Genomic DNA, 16,425 nt, shown 5'->3' on the forward strand with positions numbered 1-16,425 from the left:
TAGCCATTACTGGGGAGTGCCCCTATGGGCCCAGACAGAGGAAACTAATCTCTGTGTGAGTCATTTCAAAGGAGGAGCTTTGTACTTTTATTGTGGTTAATCCTTCCTCCTGAAAGAAGCATCACACATCCTCTACTCTCTTAAAAGTGGAAGTATGTGAAGCTATCTGGGGGAACTGGCACCTTTAGAAACCATTTAGTTCTGTAGACCACAAAAAGGCCTACTTTAAACAGGCACATCACTAAGATCATAGTGAAGTTTTGTTTTCCGTCCCTGTTGTGCACTCACTGAACGGGCTGCTGTGATGAGCTGACTGTGTGGTTTGGAGGTAGGGCCAGGTCAAGACAGGAAGGTCCCAAAGGCGTGACGGGGAAGAGTGTTTTTGTTTTAAATTTTATTATTAGTCCATGTTTGCAGCACATCATGTTGACTTTCTCCCTCTGGAGGAGCCACCTGGACCTGACATAGCTCAGTTCTTTTCATTCCCCATCCCGCTTCCCCATTCCCTTCATCTCTTCCTGTTTGCAAAAGATCTGTCTCCCTGTTTCCTACCATCTTTTATTTGGTTTATTTTTTAATTATTCATACTTTGGGTTTCTCGTATAAGAGAAATTATGTAGTATTTGAGCTGTGTCGCACTTATTTCACTTCACGTTATGGACTCAAGCTGCATCGTTTTCCTACAGGTGACTCAGATTTATTGTTATGGCAGAGCAGTGCTCCATCGCATGTAAATACCGCATCTTCTTTATCCATTCATCTGTCCAAGGACACTTCCAATCTTTAGCTATTATGAGTTATGCTGCTATAAACATGAATATGCCTATATCACTGGGTCAAAAGGGATTTGTAATTTCAGCGTTTTGAGGAATCTCCATACTGATTTTACTAGGATTATACCAGTTACATTTCAACCAACTATATAGAAAGGTTTCTTTTTCTCTCTGCAGCCTTGCCAATATTTATTGCTGTTTGAATGATGGCCATTCTTTGTGGAGTAAGATGGAATCTCAATATTGTTTTAATTTTCATTTCTCTGAAGGCCAGAGGTGTTGAACATCTTTTTTTATATTTATTGGTCATTTTACTTCTTCTGATAAGCGTCTCTTTATCTCAGTTGTCCATTTCCTTTATCTTGAGGAGTCTGATTTTTGTTTTTTAGATTTTGTACACTCTCTATCTTAGTAACTGGCAGACATTTCTTCCCATTCTGAGTTGTCTCATCATTCTGTTGATTGTTTCCTTTGCTGTGTAGAACCTTTTTGAATTTGATATGGCCCCATTTGTTGATTCTTGATGCATGGGTCTTGTGTAACTGGGGTTCTGTTTAGAAAATCCTTTCCTGTGACTTACACCTTCAAGTTTGACCTAGTTCATCTTCCAGTAGATTGTTTCTGTTGTAACCTCTACGTCTTTCCTCTATTTTATTTATTTTGGTGCGTAGCAATAGATGCGGGTCTGGAGCCTTCTGCGAAAGGTCCTTGTCGTGTTTTAGAGTTTTGTCCACAGCAAGGGGGATGCACATCAAACGAAAGAAACTGCCACTGTACTCTGAGGAGTCCAGGGATGTGAGGAAGCTGGGGACCAGATGGGCATGTGTACCCTCTTGTGACCCAGAGCTCCTTGGGCAGTGGCCACATCACCACAGTCTAGACAGCAGAGCAGAGATGGTGGCAGCCTTAGGCAGGGCCTTGCTGACTGGGTGAGATGCACAGGCTGTGCTCCCTCCAGGAGCTCCAGGAGAGAATCTGTTCCTGCCTCTTTCGGCCCTGTGCAGCCACTGGCACTCCTTGGCCTGTAGCCATGTCACTCCACACTCTGACCCTGCAGTCACATTGCCTTCTTTTCTGCCTGCGTGAAGACTCCTGTCTTCTCCTTGTCAGGATTCATGTAATGTAGGGTCTACTGGATAATCTAGAATCTCTCCCCAATTGAAAATCACTACCTTGGCTACATCTGCAAAGTCCCTCTTCCCATGTAAGGTAGCAACCACAGGTTCCAGGGGTGACTGTATCCTGCTCTATTTTATGGCCTCTTAAGGGCTTGGCCATCACTAACCAGCACTGTGGCAGAACGGTTCCAGAACTCAGTGCCTGACACCAGGACAAACATTTGTACAGTGAGACCACCATCCTTGGGAGGCCACCACAAGCTTCATGCCCATCCGCTGGCAGAGCCCAGCAGAGTGACAGAAGGACGTGGTGGTGTCCAAAGCTTATATTTCCACTTTGTCCTTTTTAGTGCTCTTGCAATGATGCTGGTGAAACATAACCATATGTAGAAAATTAAAACTATACCCCTAATTCTCACCCTGTGCAAAAGTCAATTCAGAATGGATCACAGCCGGGGATTTAGCTCAGTGGCAAAAGTGTCTGCCTGGCAAGTGTGAAGTCTTAAGTTTGATCCCCAGTACCAACAAAAAAAAAGTGAATCACAGGGCTAAAACTTTGAAATTGCTAAAAGAAAACATAGGGGAAACACTATAAGCCATAGGCACAGGCAAAGACTTCTCAAATAGGGACCCAGAAACATCAAAAATAATAGCAGGAATCAACAAATGGGACTGCATCAAACCTAAAAGCTTCTGCACACAAAGGGACACAGCTAGCACAGTGCAGAGGCAGCCTGTAGGATGGGGGAAGCCCTCGCCAGCTACTCTCCTGACAGAGGGTTAATATCTAGAACGTGTAAAGAATTCAAGAAACTTAACACCAAAAAATCAAATGGCCCGATCAGTAAATGGGCAAGTGAATTAAACAGACATTGCTAAAAAGAGCTACAAATGGCCAATAAGTATGTGAAAAATGTTCAACATCTTTAGCCATTAAAGAAGTAAAAATCAAAACTACTTTAAGAATTCATGTCACCCCAGTCAAAGTGGCTATCATCAAGAATACAAAAATAGTATAACCACTATGGAAATCAGTTTGGAGGTTTCTCACAAAACTAAATGATCCAGCTGTACCACTCTGTGGTAGATACCTGTTATGACTTGTGCCTAGATGTCGGGCTCTGAAGCCTCATGCAATCATAGGTGGGAGTTTGGGAGGGTGGCTGGATCTGGGTGTGTGATGCTGGGATCAAGTTTGTGTGATTACTAAATCAGTCCACTGATTGGTTTGGCATAGTTCTGAGTATGGACAATGGGAAGGCCCACCCTGGGTATGGGTGGCACCACCCAAAAGGCAGGTAACCGAATGGATAGGGACAGAAAGAAGCTCCCTGGCTGCTTGCTGCCTTCTGCCTGCCATGCTATGAACTATTTCTCCTCTGAAATGCCCCTCAGCCATGTCACCCTGCCTTGGAGCCAGCTAGCTATTGCCTGAAACCTCTACAAACCATGATAAAGGAAATAAACCTTTCCTTCTTCAACTTTTGGTGCTGGGTATTTTGCTTCAGCAATGAGAAAAATACTGACAGATTTCCAAAAGAATTAATGCCTAAATGCTACAGTTGCTTCTGGGTCTTTTGCCTATGATCAAGTGAAAGTCTACACACTGCAATGACGCATGCATACCCACGTTTATGGTGTTTAGTTCACAATAGCCAAGATATGGAATCAGCCTAGGTGCCTGTCATCAGAGAAATGGAGAAAGAAAACATGGTATACCCATACAACGGAGAATGAAATAAAAAAGAATGAAATGTTGTCATTTGCAGGAAAATAGGTGGATCTCTAAATTGTTTTGAGTAAAATAAGCCAGACTCAGAATGACAAATACTGCACGTACTGCTTAATATGTGGAATCTTAACAAAAGACAAGAAAGTAGAAAGGAGACTATTGTTAGAGCAGAGGTGGGGTTAAGGGGGAGCGGGTATGAAGGAGGATGGATATGATCAAAATATATTGTATACATTGAAATTCCCCAAAAATGTAGAACTAGCAAGGAGGCCAGAACAAGAGGAGTGACAGGGCATGAAAATGATCGCAGTGTGTGACGTAACTGTATGAAGCTACCAAAATGAAACCCAAACCCACTAATAAAAAAGGTGTGCAGAAATCAACTCAAAATGATAGAATGTATGTAAATAGCTGGTAAGCACATAAAAAGATATAACCCTCCTTACTGCTGGTGGGAATGTGAAATGGTACAACCATTTTTTTTTTTTAATTAGTGTGGTTTTTTTGGCAAGATTTCACTGTATGGTTCAGTCCAGACTTGAATTCACTATAGCCCAGGCTGGCCTCAAACTTGCAGTGATCCTCCTGCCTCAGTCTCCCAAGCGCTGAGATTAGAGGCATGCGCCACCACACTCAGGTTTTAAATTAGTTTATAATGAAACTATTTTATTCCCTTCAAAACTATTTCTGTGAAACTTCACACCAACATTATTAGCTATAAATAAATACTCAAAACAGTTGAAAATCTATCGTCTGATGAAGCCATGATGCTAAATAAATGAAATCAAATACAAAGAGCCACGTATCATTTGATTCAATGTCCACAAAATTTCTAGTCAAGACAAAACTCCAGCTACCAGAAGTGAGTGAGTGACTGCCCAAGGCTGAGTGGGGATGACCTTGGTCGGTATACAGAAACTTCTTGGGTGATGCCGTGTTCTACAGCTGGATGGTGCTGATGGCTGCACAGTTGTAGAGCCACCAAAGTTTACCCTGCTCATGCATAAGCATGAGCTATGGTTTGTAAAGCATACCTCTGTGAGGACCTAGATCATCAAAAACAAGTATTTTATATACATAAATTTAGCAGTGCTTCTGGGGTCCCTTTTTTACCAGGTTAATCATTTTACCTATAGGATCAGTAAGTACTCTGCTGTTTGAGCCAAGTAAGAGCCCATATTTGGTCAAAAAGCCACTATGTAACTTCCATTGTATCCTACCTTTAAGGTCTAGACTAGACCTGTTCAGCTAGTGATTGCTATTACAGGTTGAATATTGTTCCTTTCAAAATCTGTATACTGAAATTCTGGCCTCCAGTACCCCACAGTGCGGCCTTGTTTGGAGCTAAGGTCTGTGCAGATGCAATGACTTAAGACCTGGAGAGTCTAAGTCCTTACTTCCGTGTGCCTGGCATTGTTCCTGATAGGGAACATTTGGTCACAGGCAGGCCCACAGGGAGCACACCTTAGTTACACTGCTGTGAAACCAGCTGCTGGACAAGGGGCTGTAGCAGGCTCCTGCCAGAACCTGTTCCACCAGCATCTCATCTCACACTTCCGCTCCCAGGGTTCCTGCTGTTAGAATCACCGGCATGCACTCCATTACGGCAGCCCTAGCACTCGATTACAGTCGCATCTGTGAGAACACAGTTTGGCCTTGTTTTTAACACCTGAGCACCTCTGAATGCGGCCCACGGAGACTGAGGAAGACAAGCAGACCCCATGGCCTCTGCTGCTCCATTCTCCTGTTTCTCTCTGTTCTAGTTACTGGTTGATGTTTTAAAGCAGGACTTTGCTGGAGTTCTGAAGTACACGCTCAGTGCAAGCAGGCCCCGAGCACTGCTCCTGACCCGCATCTTTTTCTCTGGCAGTTGGTGCTGACTGGAGCCATTCAAGTCGCAGACAAAGTTTCTTCTGGGAAGAGCTCGGTGCTGGTGCACTGCAGTGATGGCTGGGACAGGACCGCTCAGCTGACGTCCCTGGCCATGCTGATGTTAGACAGCTTCTATAGGAGCATCGAAGGGTTTGAAGTCCTGGTCCAGAAAGAATGGATAAGCTTTGGACATAAATTTGCATCTGTAAGTAAACAATACAGCTCTGTTTGAATCCGATCACTGCCATCTGGGATTTAACAAACTAGTTGTCATACTGCATGGTTAGCACTGAAATGAAAATGGGCATAGAGGCACACGAAAGCCACTGCGCAGGAGTGCTGCCTGGGGTTGCTGAAAGTGCTGCGACATGCATTGATCTATGTTTTGCCTGACAGTAAAGTAGACTCTGCCCGGAAATGCTTATACTGAAATGGCATAAGAGAAACCAGATAGGATGGCAGTTTTCTCTGAACTAGTATATTAGCTGTTAGGCCAAAGGTCTTTTATAGAAATGTCAAACTTCGGGGCTTGGGATGTAGCTCAGTGGCACAGTGCCTACATAGCAAGCACAAGGTCCTGAGTTGAGTCCCAGTAACCCCCCAAAAAAGAAAAGAAAAAGCAAGAAAGAAGAAGAATGCCAGGCGAAGTGGCACACTCGTGTAATTGCAGCAGTTGAGAGACTGAGGCAGGAGAATCATTTGCAAGTTGAAGACCAGCCTGAGCTACAAAGTGAGCCCAAGGCTAGCCTGAACTGCATAGTGAGACCCTGTCACAAAAAAACCAAAAAAATAAATAAATAAATAAATGTCAGACTTTTGTTTGAGGTAGGTGTTTTTTGTTTGTTTTGTTGTTTGTTGTTTTTTTGTTTGGTACTGGGAGTCGATCTCATGGTCTTGGGCTGCCAGGCAAGCGCTATTCCTCTGAGATACATCCCTAGGGCCCCTAATTTGAGGTTTTGTGTTACTATTCTCGGATATACAATTCTTATATTTTTGACACAACTTGTTAAAATTCACCATGCCAAGTCTTGTTTCCAAGTGCCCCTTGAATTAGCGTTTTTAACGGTTTTTAGCGGTTCCCTTGGAGGGAATTCATAGTCACTTTCAGAAACAACACTGTGTCATCTTTTAGCTGTCATCCAAATATAAGTAGTGTGAATGCATTATCAAGCAGGAAGAATCATTGCTTAGTAAATGAAGGCATTGCGAGATGGGGTTTTGTCTTGTTTTTAATAGAAAAATAGCTTTTAATTCTACTAATGATACCTCGACATGATGTCATGTCTGAAACCTTTGGGGTTGGTCTAGTCAGGACTATAAGACTTCTTTAGATGTATTGGAATACACTGTGCAGGGGAAAGTAGGACATTCTATCTGCAACTATGCAGGGCTCATACAAAATTCTAATCTGTGATATCATTGTGTCAACCACAGAGGATGATGGATGCTTTGCCAGTTTTTATTGGTATTTTGTGGATGTTTATTTGCTTAATTTCCATTATTATTAAACCTGCTGTTACTATGTAATATATTATATATATTTCCACAGAAAATATACTATTCTCCAAGAAATTTGCCATCTAGAAGGCAGATTTCAAAGTTGTAGTGTCACATTTTATGGGTTATATACTTTGTCAGTTTTGTACTCATAAATTAATACAAATCATTTTTACCAATTCATTTGATAGAGAATAGGTCACGGTGATAAAAACCACGCTGATGCTGATCGATCTCCTATTTTTCTTCAGTTTATTGATTGTGTATGGCAGATGTCAAAACAGGTAAGGAATGCATGGAATGAATATATACTCAACTCGGTAGTTAGATTAAGTCTTTTGTTATAATACACGAGATTCACCCCCTGAATGATACAGAGTAGAAACTGAGGTGTATGAAGATTGGCCATAGTTGAAGAATCTAAAGGGGTGGGTACATAGGGGTTCTATTTTTCTTTTATCGTTGTTACCATTGCTTTGTCTGGAATTCTCCATAGTAAAGTTTTAAAAATTAAATTTTAACTACATTATCTCTACTAAGGGAAGATAAATAGAATTGAAAATGCCAAGTTGTCTTTTGTGTGCATTCTATGCTGGCATGTGTTGTATATGGGCATGTCTGCTAACTCGTAATAACCTACATAATTACACTACCCTGTATATCCAGGAAAGCCCAGAACACTGGACTTTGTCCACCTTTTCATCTTTATTCGTTTACCTGACCCTTATCTAAACTTCTCAGTCGGCCAACAAATGAGCTCCAGTTTGCAACTGGCGGCAACCTTGGCGATCCTTCCCAGAGCACGCAGTATGGCCATGTTTCATCACTCCTACCACATAGCTTTGCAGTTCTAGAAAGATTAGACTCACTCTTTCACGCTTGCTTGCTTATTTATTTTTTAGTTCCCTACAGCCTTTGAATTCAATGAACGCTTTTTGATTACAATTTTGGATCATCTGTATAGTTGCCGATTTGGTACTTTCTTATTCAACTGTGAATCTGCTCGGGAAAGACAGGTGAGTGAAAATGCTAGTGTCTTTTGTGGAGGGTCTCCAAGATGTATCTAGTGTGCCGTGCAATAAGAATATGACTGCTCATAAGACACCAGCTTTACCCTCAAGGATCAGGATGACTTTGAAAGTATACAACATCTCCCTCCTGAAACTCCATAAAAATGTCAGTAAAGGGAAGTCTAAAGGGTGTGAACCTGTAAGAATAGAGAAAGAGAAGAGGTGAAAGGAGACAGTGTCCAGGTGTTAGACACTAGAAAGCCAGGAGATGAGTGGGAAATAACTGAGCTTAGGAAAAGCAAATCTCAACAGCAGTGGATATAGAAGCCGAGAACAAGCCGCGTTGCACTGCAGGCCCTCTGGGCGATGCAGAGAAACCCCATCCAGGAAAGAACCTAGGGTGGAAGGGGAGGATAACTGCTTAGAACAAGCTAAACGGATCTGCTCCTTCCCTCTCACAGCCAAGGACTCGGGCAGAGGCCCCTTGCTGAGAGGCTGGATGGGGAAGTGCTGCTCTGACGCAGCCCCAGGTCTGTACCGTTCCCAGCACTCCACAACCAGGTCCTTACTGTCCGGTCCTTAGGGATGTAAAAGAAGTGCCTCTCTTGGCGAGGCAAAGGATGCTCAGAAATGGATGGTGGTGCAGCTGCTGTGCAGAACAGCTTGGTGGTTCCTCAAGGAGCAAAGTATACAGTTATCATATGACTCAGAAATTTCACTCCCAGGCATGTACTCAGAAGAACTGAAAATGGATTGAAGCAAAAGCTTACACGTGTTTGTGTTCACAGTAGGCAAAGGAGAGGAGTACCCCAGATGTCTCTCGGGATGGGAAGACCAAACAAACGGGTCTGACCATATCCATGTCATGGAGTAGTATTCGACCATAAAGAGCACTGACACACATTACAGTATGAATAAACCTTGAAATCATTATTGCCCGTGAAAGCAGCCAGGTACAGAAGGCCACCTACTGTAAAACATGCAGAACAGGCTACTCTGTAGGGACTGAAGGGAGATTGGTTTCCAGGGGCTGGAGATGGGAGAACAGAGAGCGTCTGGTTAGGGTATATGGAGTCTCTGATGGAACAAGAGTGTTGGGATCTAATAGAGATGGTAACTGCACAACATTGTGGACAGACCAAAAGCTGCTGAATTCCACAGTATTAAAATGATAACTCTTATGATACGTGAATTTTACCTCAATTTTAAAAATACCTCAGGGGAAACTGAGTTTTATAAGATGGACCTAAAGGTACCAACAAATAAGTAGGTACCATTCCCCACAAGGAAGCCAAAAGGTGACAAGATTGAGGACTTCGGAGCTCCCAAGAAAGTTCTTCACTTCTCTGCTCTTAAATAATAGCAGACAGGCAAGAAGGAGAAAAGGGAGCTTAGAGAAGAAGAGTCACCAGGTAGGGAGAGGGATGTAGACAAGAAACCACTATTCAGTAGCCCGAGGAAAATAAGAAAAATATTGCTAGCACAAATAAGATGTTATTTGGAAGGAACATTTAGAGATCAGAAATGGACTTGGAAACTGAAAAACTCAGAAGAGTTGCAAGACATAATTGAAAATATCTCCCACAAAGCAGTGAATAAAAACAGATAAAATGAAGAGAAGAAAATTAGAAGATCAGTCTTGCAAGTCCCATATCCAAATAATAGGAGTCACACAAGGAGGAAGTAGGGAAGCCAGAGGGTGGGAAATCACCAAAATAATTTGAGAGTATTTCTCAAATTTGAAGTATGTGAGTTTCCATTTGGAAGGCTTGACAAGTATCAAGCAGGGTAGATGAAAATATTACCTACACACATTTTTTTGTGATGTTTCTGATTGTCAGGGCCAAAGAGAAGATCCCAACACTTCCAAAGAGAAAAGGAATGGGTGATAGGTTGAGCATCCCTAATCCATAAAGTCAAATGCTCCAAAATCCAAAACCATTGAGCATGGACATGATACAAGTAGAAAATTTCACACCTGACTTCATGTGATGGGTCACGGCCAAAACGCGGGCACATTAAAATGCTGTATAAAGTTACCTTTAGGCTATGTATAAGATAAACAGGAATCATCAATGAGTTTCATTTTTAGACTTGCATCGCACCCCAAGAAATCTCATTATGTGTATACAAATATCCTCAAATCTGAAAACAACTAAATCCAAACTCATCTGCTCCCAAGCATTGGGTCAGAGATATTTAACCTGTTTATGCAAAGAAATAGAAATTAGGGAGACTATTTCACTAGCAGCATTGGAAGTTAGTGCCAGTAGAGCAATGCATTCAGAATTTTAAGTGGAAACATCTTCCACCAAGTTTTCTATAGTGTTATGGTTGAGATAAAAAATGCCCCATGTGTCATGACAAATGTCTCATGTGTTTGGAGGTAGAGCCGGGTTGGAAATGGGTTACTGGAGAGTGTGATCTGGAGGGGTGTATTCTTGTCCCTAGCTCCTATATTATCCCTCTGCTTCCTGGCTGCCCTGGGGTGAGCAGCTTTCCTCCACCATGCCCCAACAGCCTTAGAGCCAGCCAAACATGGACTGAACCCACTGGAAACTGAGCCACACTAAACCTGTCTGCCTTTAAATTATGGGTCTTGGGTATTTTGCCCCAGTGACAAGAAAGTGGCAGATACATACAGCTACCAAATCATCAACCAAATGTGACGGTAGAACAAAGATCATCTCAGAAACATATAATATCAAGAATGCCTCCCGTGCCTCACCCCTTCTCTGGAAGCAACCGAAGTATGTACTCCATGAAAACAAGAAGACTGTCCAGAGCAGTGGTGGTGAGCCTGTGGCACATGTGCCACAGCAGACTGTGTCATTGAAAGCTCTCAAAGTTTTGCCATCGCTGGCCTGGAGCAAGGCAGAGGGTACCTGTGGAGTGACACACAAAAGAGACCCTAGGTGAGAACTGAGCACAAGAGTGGGGACAACAGGCACAGGTTAGAGCCCCTCGGAACGTGAAGCCCGGAGCACTCCCACGTGCTTGATCATCCCGAGGGGCGATTGACATACGGGAGCAAGAGTTTGACAGTGAGTCAGTAAGTGCCAAGAAAAATAAACAAAAGAGACAATTGTGACATCAAGTGGAAACAAAAAATGTGTGCAGGAAAAGGAAAGTAATCTCTGAACAGGACTGTGCGCCCCAGCTGTAAATAGCATTTGCTTAGTCATTGGAATCTGACTGCTAAAAGCAGATCTAATCAAAGCTATGCTGTGTATTGGCAATAATGTCACAGAAAAAATACAGGAAGTGTGTGAGTGAGGCAGAAGTGGGAAGCAAACACATTCTCACTGCGACAGCGTCAGTGTTAATGCCTGCAGCGGGGGTAGTGATAAAAGCATGTTATTCAGGGAGATGGAGAGAAGTACCCAATAAACCACTTAAAAACACAAATTGAAAGTGTCCATTATGGAACACAGTGTGCGCTTCCTCAGCAAATTAAAAATAGAACCATAGTCTGACCAGGCAGGCTCACTCTGGGGTAAATGCCCACAGGAAGTGAAGACAGTCTGTGGAAGAGATGCTTGCGTTCCCACGTTCATTGTAATGCTATTCATGGTAGCCAGAAAAAGGAAGCAACTTGCATAGTATTCAGCGATAAAAAATGAAATCTATTTGCAGCAACGTGGATGAAAATGGAGTCGATCGTGTTAAGGAAAACAATCCAGGTGCAGGAAGGCTTCTTGTAGAATCAAAACGGGATCTCATAGAGGTCGGGAGTCCAGTGGTGACTCCTGAGGCTGGGTGAGCAGGGGGAGAGGGAGATAGGGGGAGGTTGACTGGGGCTACTATGTCATAGTCACAGACAAGACAAGAAGCTCTGGCGTGTTGTTGCGTAGTAAAGTGACTTCAGATAAAGCTAATGTACTGCATTTCAAAACGGCAGGAGGATTTCGAAAGCTTTCACCATGAAGAAATAAATGTTCAGTGAGATAGACACATTTAACCCAATTTAACCTTCACCGTGTATGTGTGTATCAAAATACAGCATGGAACTCCATAAATAAGCACGAAATTTTTGTCTATCAATGAAGTATTCTAAAAGACTAGCCTAGAGGTACCATGTCAACCGCAGTCAACACTGTGGGTTTCTGTCCAAAGGAAATGCAGGTAGTGTGCTGAAGAGACAGCCCTGTCTGTCCCTTGTAGCACCGTTGGCCATAGCCAAGAAATGGGAAAACCCTGAGTGTCTGTGGGCTGGTGATGGGTGGAGCGGGTGTGATGCACACGACCCTGGGATACTGCTCGGCATCAAAAGGAACACAATCCTGTCACTTGTAGCAACATGGATAGAACTAGAGAGCTTTATGCTACGTGAAATAAAACAAGTAATGTTTGACCTTACTTGCAGAATGGAAAGTTGGACCTGAAATAGCAGAGAACATGGAAGGAGCTATCAGGGGCTGTGCAGGTGGCAAGAAGAGGGAGATAGTGACCGTGTGTTGTTATATATCAGATTTGGTAAGAGGGTAGATATCGAGTGTTTTTACTACCGAAAACCTAGTAAATATGTGAGGTGACCTTTATGTTAATTAAACTGATTGCATATATCAAAATATCATGTTAGTCAGGCACAACTCTAGGCCCAGCTACTCAGGAGGCTGAGGCAAGAGGATTACGTGAGTCCAGGAGTTCAGGGCCAGCCTTGGCTTCTTAGATAATCTCTAGGCATCAGTCAGTCCATAAGCTATAAGTAAACCATTTGTATACGTTACACACATATGTTTGCTTGTCGGTCATACTTTGAGAAAGCTGGAAAAAATCGGACGCAGTTGCTTCTGGAGAGAGGTGAAAGACAAGTTTTTTTACCCCCGTAGTGATGTTGTTTAAAATGTTGGCTGTTTAGAACTATGTGTCCACATAAAAATAAATAGGAACATATAAATAAACAGTGCAGTCGAGATTTTTACATGGGAGGGCAATTGTGAAGGTTCGGGAGGATTCAAAGGAAGGCAGAGTGATGCTATCATCACTGTCATTCATGTTAATGAGCATATGTCGGAGACATCCCTGCCTTCACTCACTCTGAGCCTTCTTTTGAGCTACTTTTTAGTGCTATTACCTTACGGAAGTCATTATGAGGGAGAGTTTCAAATTTCACCATTGGTTCCCTGTTGGTGATTTCTAGAAAAAAAAAAAAAAAATTTCACCATTAGTAATTTAAGTTCTTGTATGTTTTTATTTCCCAGCTTTATTTTTTCCTCCGGTTTATGGTCAAAGTTTGGTAAAGAGCTCTAATTCAAAAGCAGTGAAACTGGACATTTCGTATGATATAATGGGTACCGAGTTAAAACGTGAAGACTGTGGGATTGGCTAGCCACATGTTCGCAAATATCTCAGTGCTGATATGATGTAGATGAAGCATCTGGATGGTTGACTAAAATAGCTTTATGTCCAAATACCTGCTGTTGAGGAGACACTGGCTAAGATTTTGTCATTCTATAAGAAATAGATAAATTTTTAAAAGTCAGTGGGACCTTATGATAGTTTTGATTTTTGCCGGATTAAAGAGCATGCCGCCCATCTGTTCCTAAGTGTTTGCCTAGCTGGGAATAGTCTCCTTAGGTCAGTGAATTGCTTTTAATAGTGTAACATCCTGTGCCCGTCTCCTGGCAGGAAGAGTGGCTCTCAAGTGAGGCCATTATCTATGCAAATATCGGAAAGTGGCTGGGAGCCCTCCCAGGGATACAAAGCATGCGATTCCAGCTGATTCTGAACTGTATTGTTGTGGGCTGCAGAAAGCTTTGTGCATTTCCAAGTTTAAGCTTTCTCTTTCTCTTTCTTTTTTTCTCTCTCTAGAAAGTCCCAGAAAGAACAGTTTCTTTATGGTCAATGATCAACAGCAATAAAGAGAAATTCAAAAACCCCTTCTATACGAAAGAAATCGATCGAGTTTTATATCCAGTTGCCAGTATGCGTCACTTGGAACTCTGGGTGAATTACTATATTAGATGGAACCCCAGAATCAAGCAACAAGTAAGTGAAATAGCCCTGTTAAAATACAGCCATGAGGAGAAATGTCAGAGTCACATAGTTGTCTTTAAACTCTATTTGTCATTGTTTTCAATTGCTAAACCATGTATTTGGAACTTAGATTTCGCTGCCCCTATGAATGCTACAAGTGTTTTCATTCTTGCTTTTGTTTTTGTATCATCAGGACCTCACACACGCTACAGCTCTTTTTAAAATTTATTTATGTATTTATGTTTGGTGCCAGAGATTGAACTCAAACTCGTGCTTGCCAGGCAAGTGCTGTGCCGCTGAGCTAAACCTCCAGCTCTTGTATGTTTTATTTTGACACAAAGTCACAGAGTTGCAAAAACTGAGCTCTAATCTGTGATTCTCCTGCCTCAGGCTCCGGAGGAGCATGGGGTTACAGGTGTGCACTGCCCCATCTGTGTGCTGTAATGTTTCACTGTGACATAAGCCAGTTAAAGCTCTCGAAAATGTCTCCGTTTTCCTAGCCAGAGGTTTCCTGTAACCCTGGAAGTGGCCACTTACCCTAGGGTACAGCCGTCATTACAGTGTTCTTTATGTTTAACTGGTATCCAGTCACATGAGCCAGTGTTCTTTATGACAAGCACATAGAATGACCTGGCTAAGGGGCTGGGGATTTAGCTCAGCGGCATAAGTGCCTGCCTTCAAGCAGGCAGTCGTGAGTTCGATCCCCGGTACCGATAAAAAGGAAAAAGACAAAAAAAAAAAAAAAAAAAGAATGACCTGGCTAAGGCGGGAGTACCTTCTACTCTCTGGTTCCTGTGTATATATTAGGTCAGCAAGCACCAGAATATGTGGTGTGGATGGGCACTGGGCATTGGGCCAAGGGTCTTTAGACTGAGCTACAACCCTAGCCCCTTTGAAAATTTTGTTTTGTTTTGAGGCAGGGGCTAAGTTGCACAGGCAAGACTTGAACTTGCGTTCCTCCTGCCTCAGCCTTCCAAAGTGCTGAGATTATAGGTGTACACCCCTGCTCCCAGCTTTCATTATTTTTACTGAAGATTTCTGTCTTAAAATAAAGACACTGGGCCTGTCAGTGGGTAGCAAACTCAACTGGCTACTTATTGATCAAATGTGGCAACATAGGCTTTTGAATTAAAAGACTCCACATTTTAGTACAGACGCTTGGGCTTTCCATTCTCTCATCCACACTGCATCCCAAAATCAGAAGACAAAACGGCCCCTTTGTGCTGGACCAGAACTGCCTCCTCTTACTGGACAGTTCTAAGCATCATAAAACTCAGTCTTCCTGGCGGCCCTCGCGAAGGCTTGCGTGTCATCTGCTACCTGTTCTCATGGTCCTGCCCTGCTCTAGTCCACTAGCCAGCAGCAGAGGTCTAGGGCTGCCACCCGCGCCCAGTTTGCTTATTCCACTCACATACTGGCCCCTCCCTTACTAAGGAGATGCCCGCTGCAAGCTGGCACATGCAGTTCAAGGTCCCTGCCGCTCCCATGAAAGGCTTTCACAGTTTGGTAATGTTTGAAATGCGTATCCTTCTGGAAAGCGATCGAGTCCAAGGCTGGAGAACATTCGCTTGTTTCGTTTGGGATTTGAGCAGGACATTGAGGGCATTTACTTAGCAGTGGTTCTGGTGTTGACACTACCAAGTTAAAAGCACATGGGAATTTAAAATTATTTCCTAAATGAGCACTACGTATGCCTTATAAAATAAGCCTTTCCTGTCCTTCCCATGACTTTAAAAACCTTGGCGTTAAGCACGTTTTGACAGTTTCAGTACAGATTCTACAGTCTCTCACCTGCTTTGTGCCTGGACAGACTCTTGAAATTCAAGGAATGTAGAACAATTCATTCCTGAATACAGAAAGATAACAATGATAGTTGTGTGACAAGTCAAGTTTGCTTTTGGTTTCAGGGGGCGGGGGGATGTTGTGGATTTTTTGTGGGTTTTGTTTTTGCTGAAATAGTTAAATTCAAAGTCATATCATTAGGTACATTAGGAGTTCTTAGAGATCTGCTTATGTAGAACATTATTTCATACAGAAATAGTTTTAAGTCAAATCACATAGGACTTTTAAAATCACACAACATAGAAGCCAGGGGTGTATCAGTAGTAGAATGCATGCCTAGTATGCCCAAGGCCCAGGGGTTAACCCTCACACCACAAAATATGTACATCTCTATAAATGAATATATATATATATATATATATATATATATATATATATATATATATAATGTAGGCCTGAAACATTGTACTTAGTCCTCACTTAAAAGTTTAACTGGTATCCAGTCACATGAGCCAGAGTATACACTTCCTGGGTGACTGCAATACTCAATGCTCTGTGGTCTGCTGTCAGATACAAAGAATACGTAGCCCCACTCCCAGTGAGCTGTCAGACTTAAAAAGCAAAAGCAACCAGCCCTTGATGTGACATAAGATTCAGCAGAG

General features: G+C 42.6%; 1 protein-coding gene across 4 annotated transcripts in view; it reads left to right on the top strand.

Annotated features, from left to right (window-relative positions):
• The window catches only part of Mtm1 (myotubularin 1), a 102,329-nt gene that overhangs the window by 78,018 nt on the left and 7,886 nt on the right, over positions 1-16,425 (top strand). For all 4 annotated transcript variants that reach the window (XM_003461695.5, XM_013155525.3, XM_063246521.1 and 1 more), the window contains 4 exons: positions 5,494-5,700; positions 7,184-7,276; positions 7,895-8,008; positions 13,817-13,993. In XM_003461695.5, the coding sequence (XP_003461743.2) occupies positions 5,494-5,700; positions 7,184-7,276; positions 7,895-8,008; positions 13,817-13,993 (591 nt within the window). The remainder of the gene's footprint in view (positions 1-5,493; positions 5,701-7,183; positions 7,277-7,894; positions 8,009-13,816; positions 13,994-16,425) is intronic.

The sequence above is a fragment of the Cavia porcellus genome, unplaced genomic scaffold (genome assembly GCF_034190915.1).
Source record: "Cavia porcellus strain 051 isolate PalLab524CR breed Dunkin Hartley unplaced genomic scaffold, mCavPor4.1 scaffold_3, whole genome shotgun sequence".
Taxonomy (NCBI): domain Eukaryota; kingdom Metazoa; phylum Chordata; class Mammalia; order Rodentia; family Caviidae; genus Cavia; species Cavia porcellus.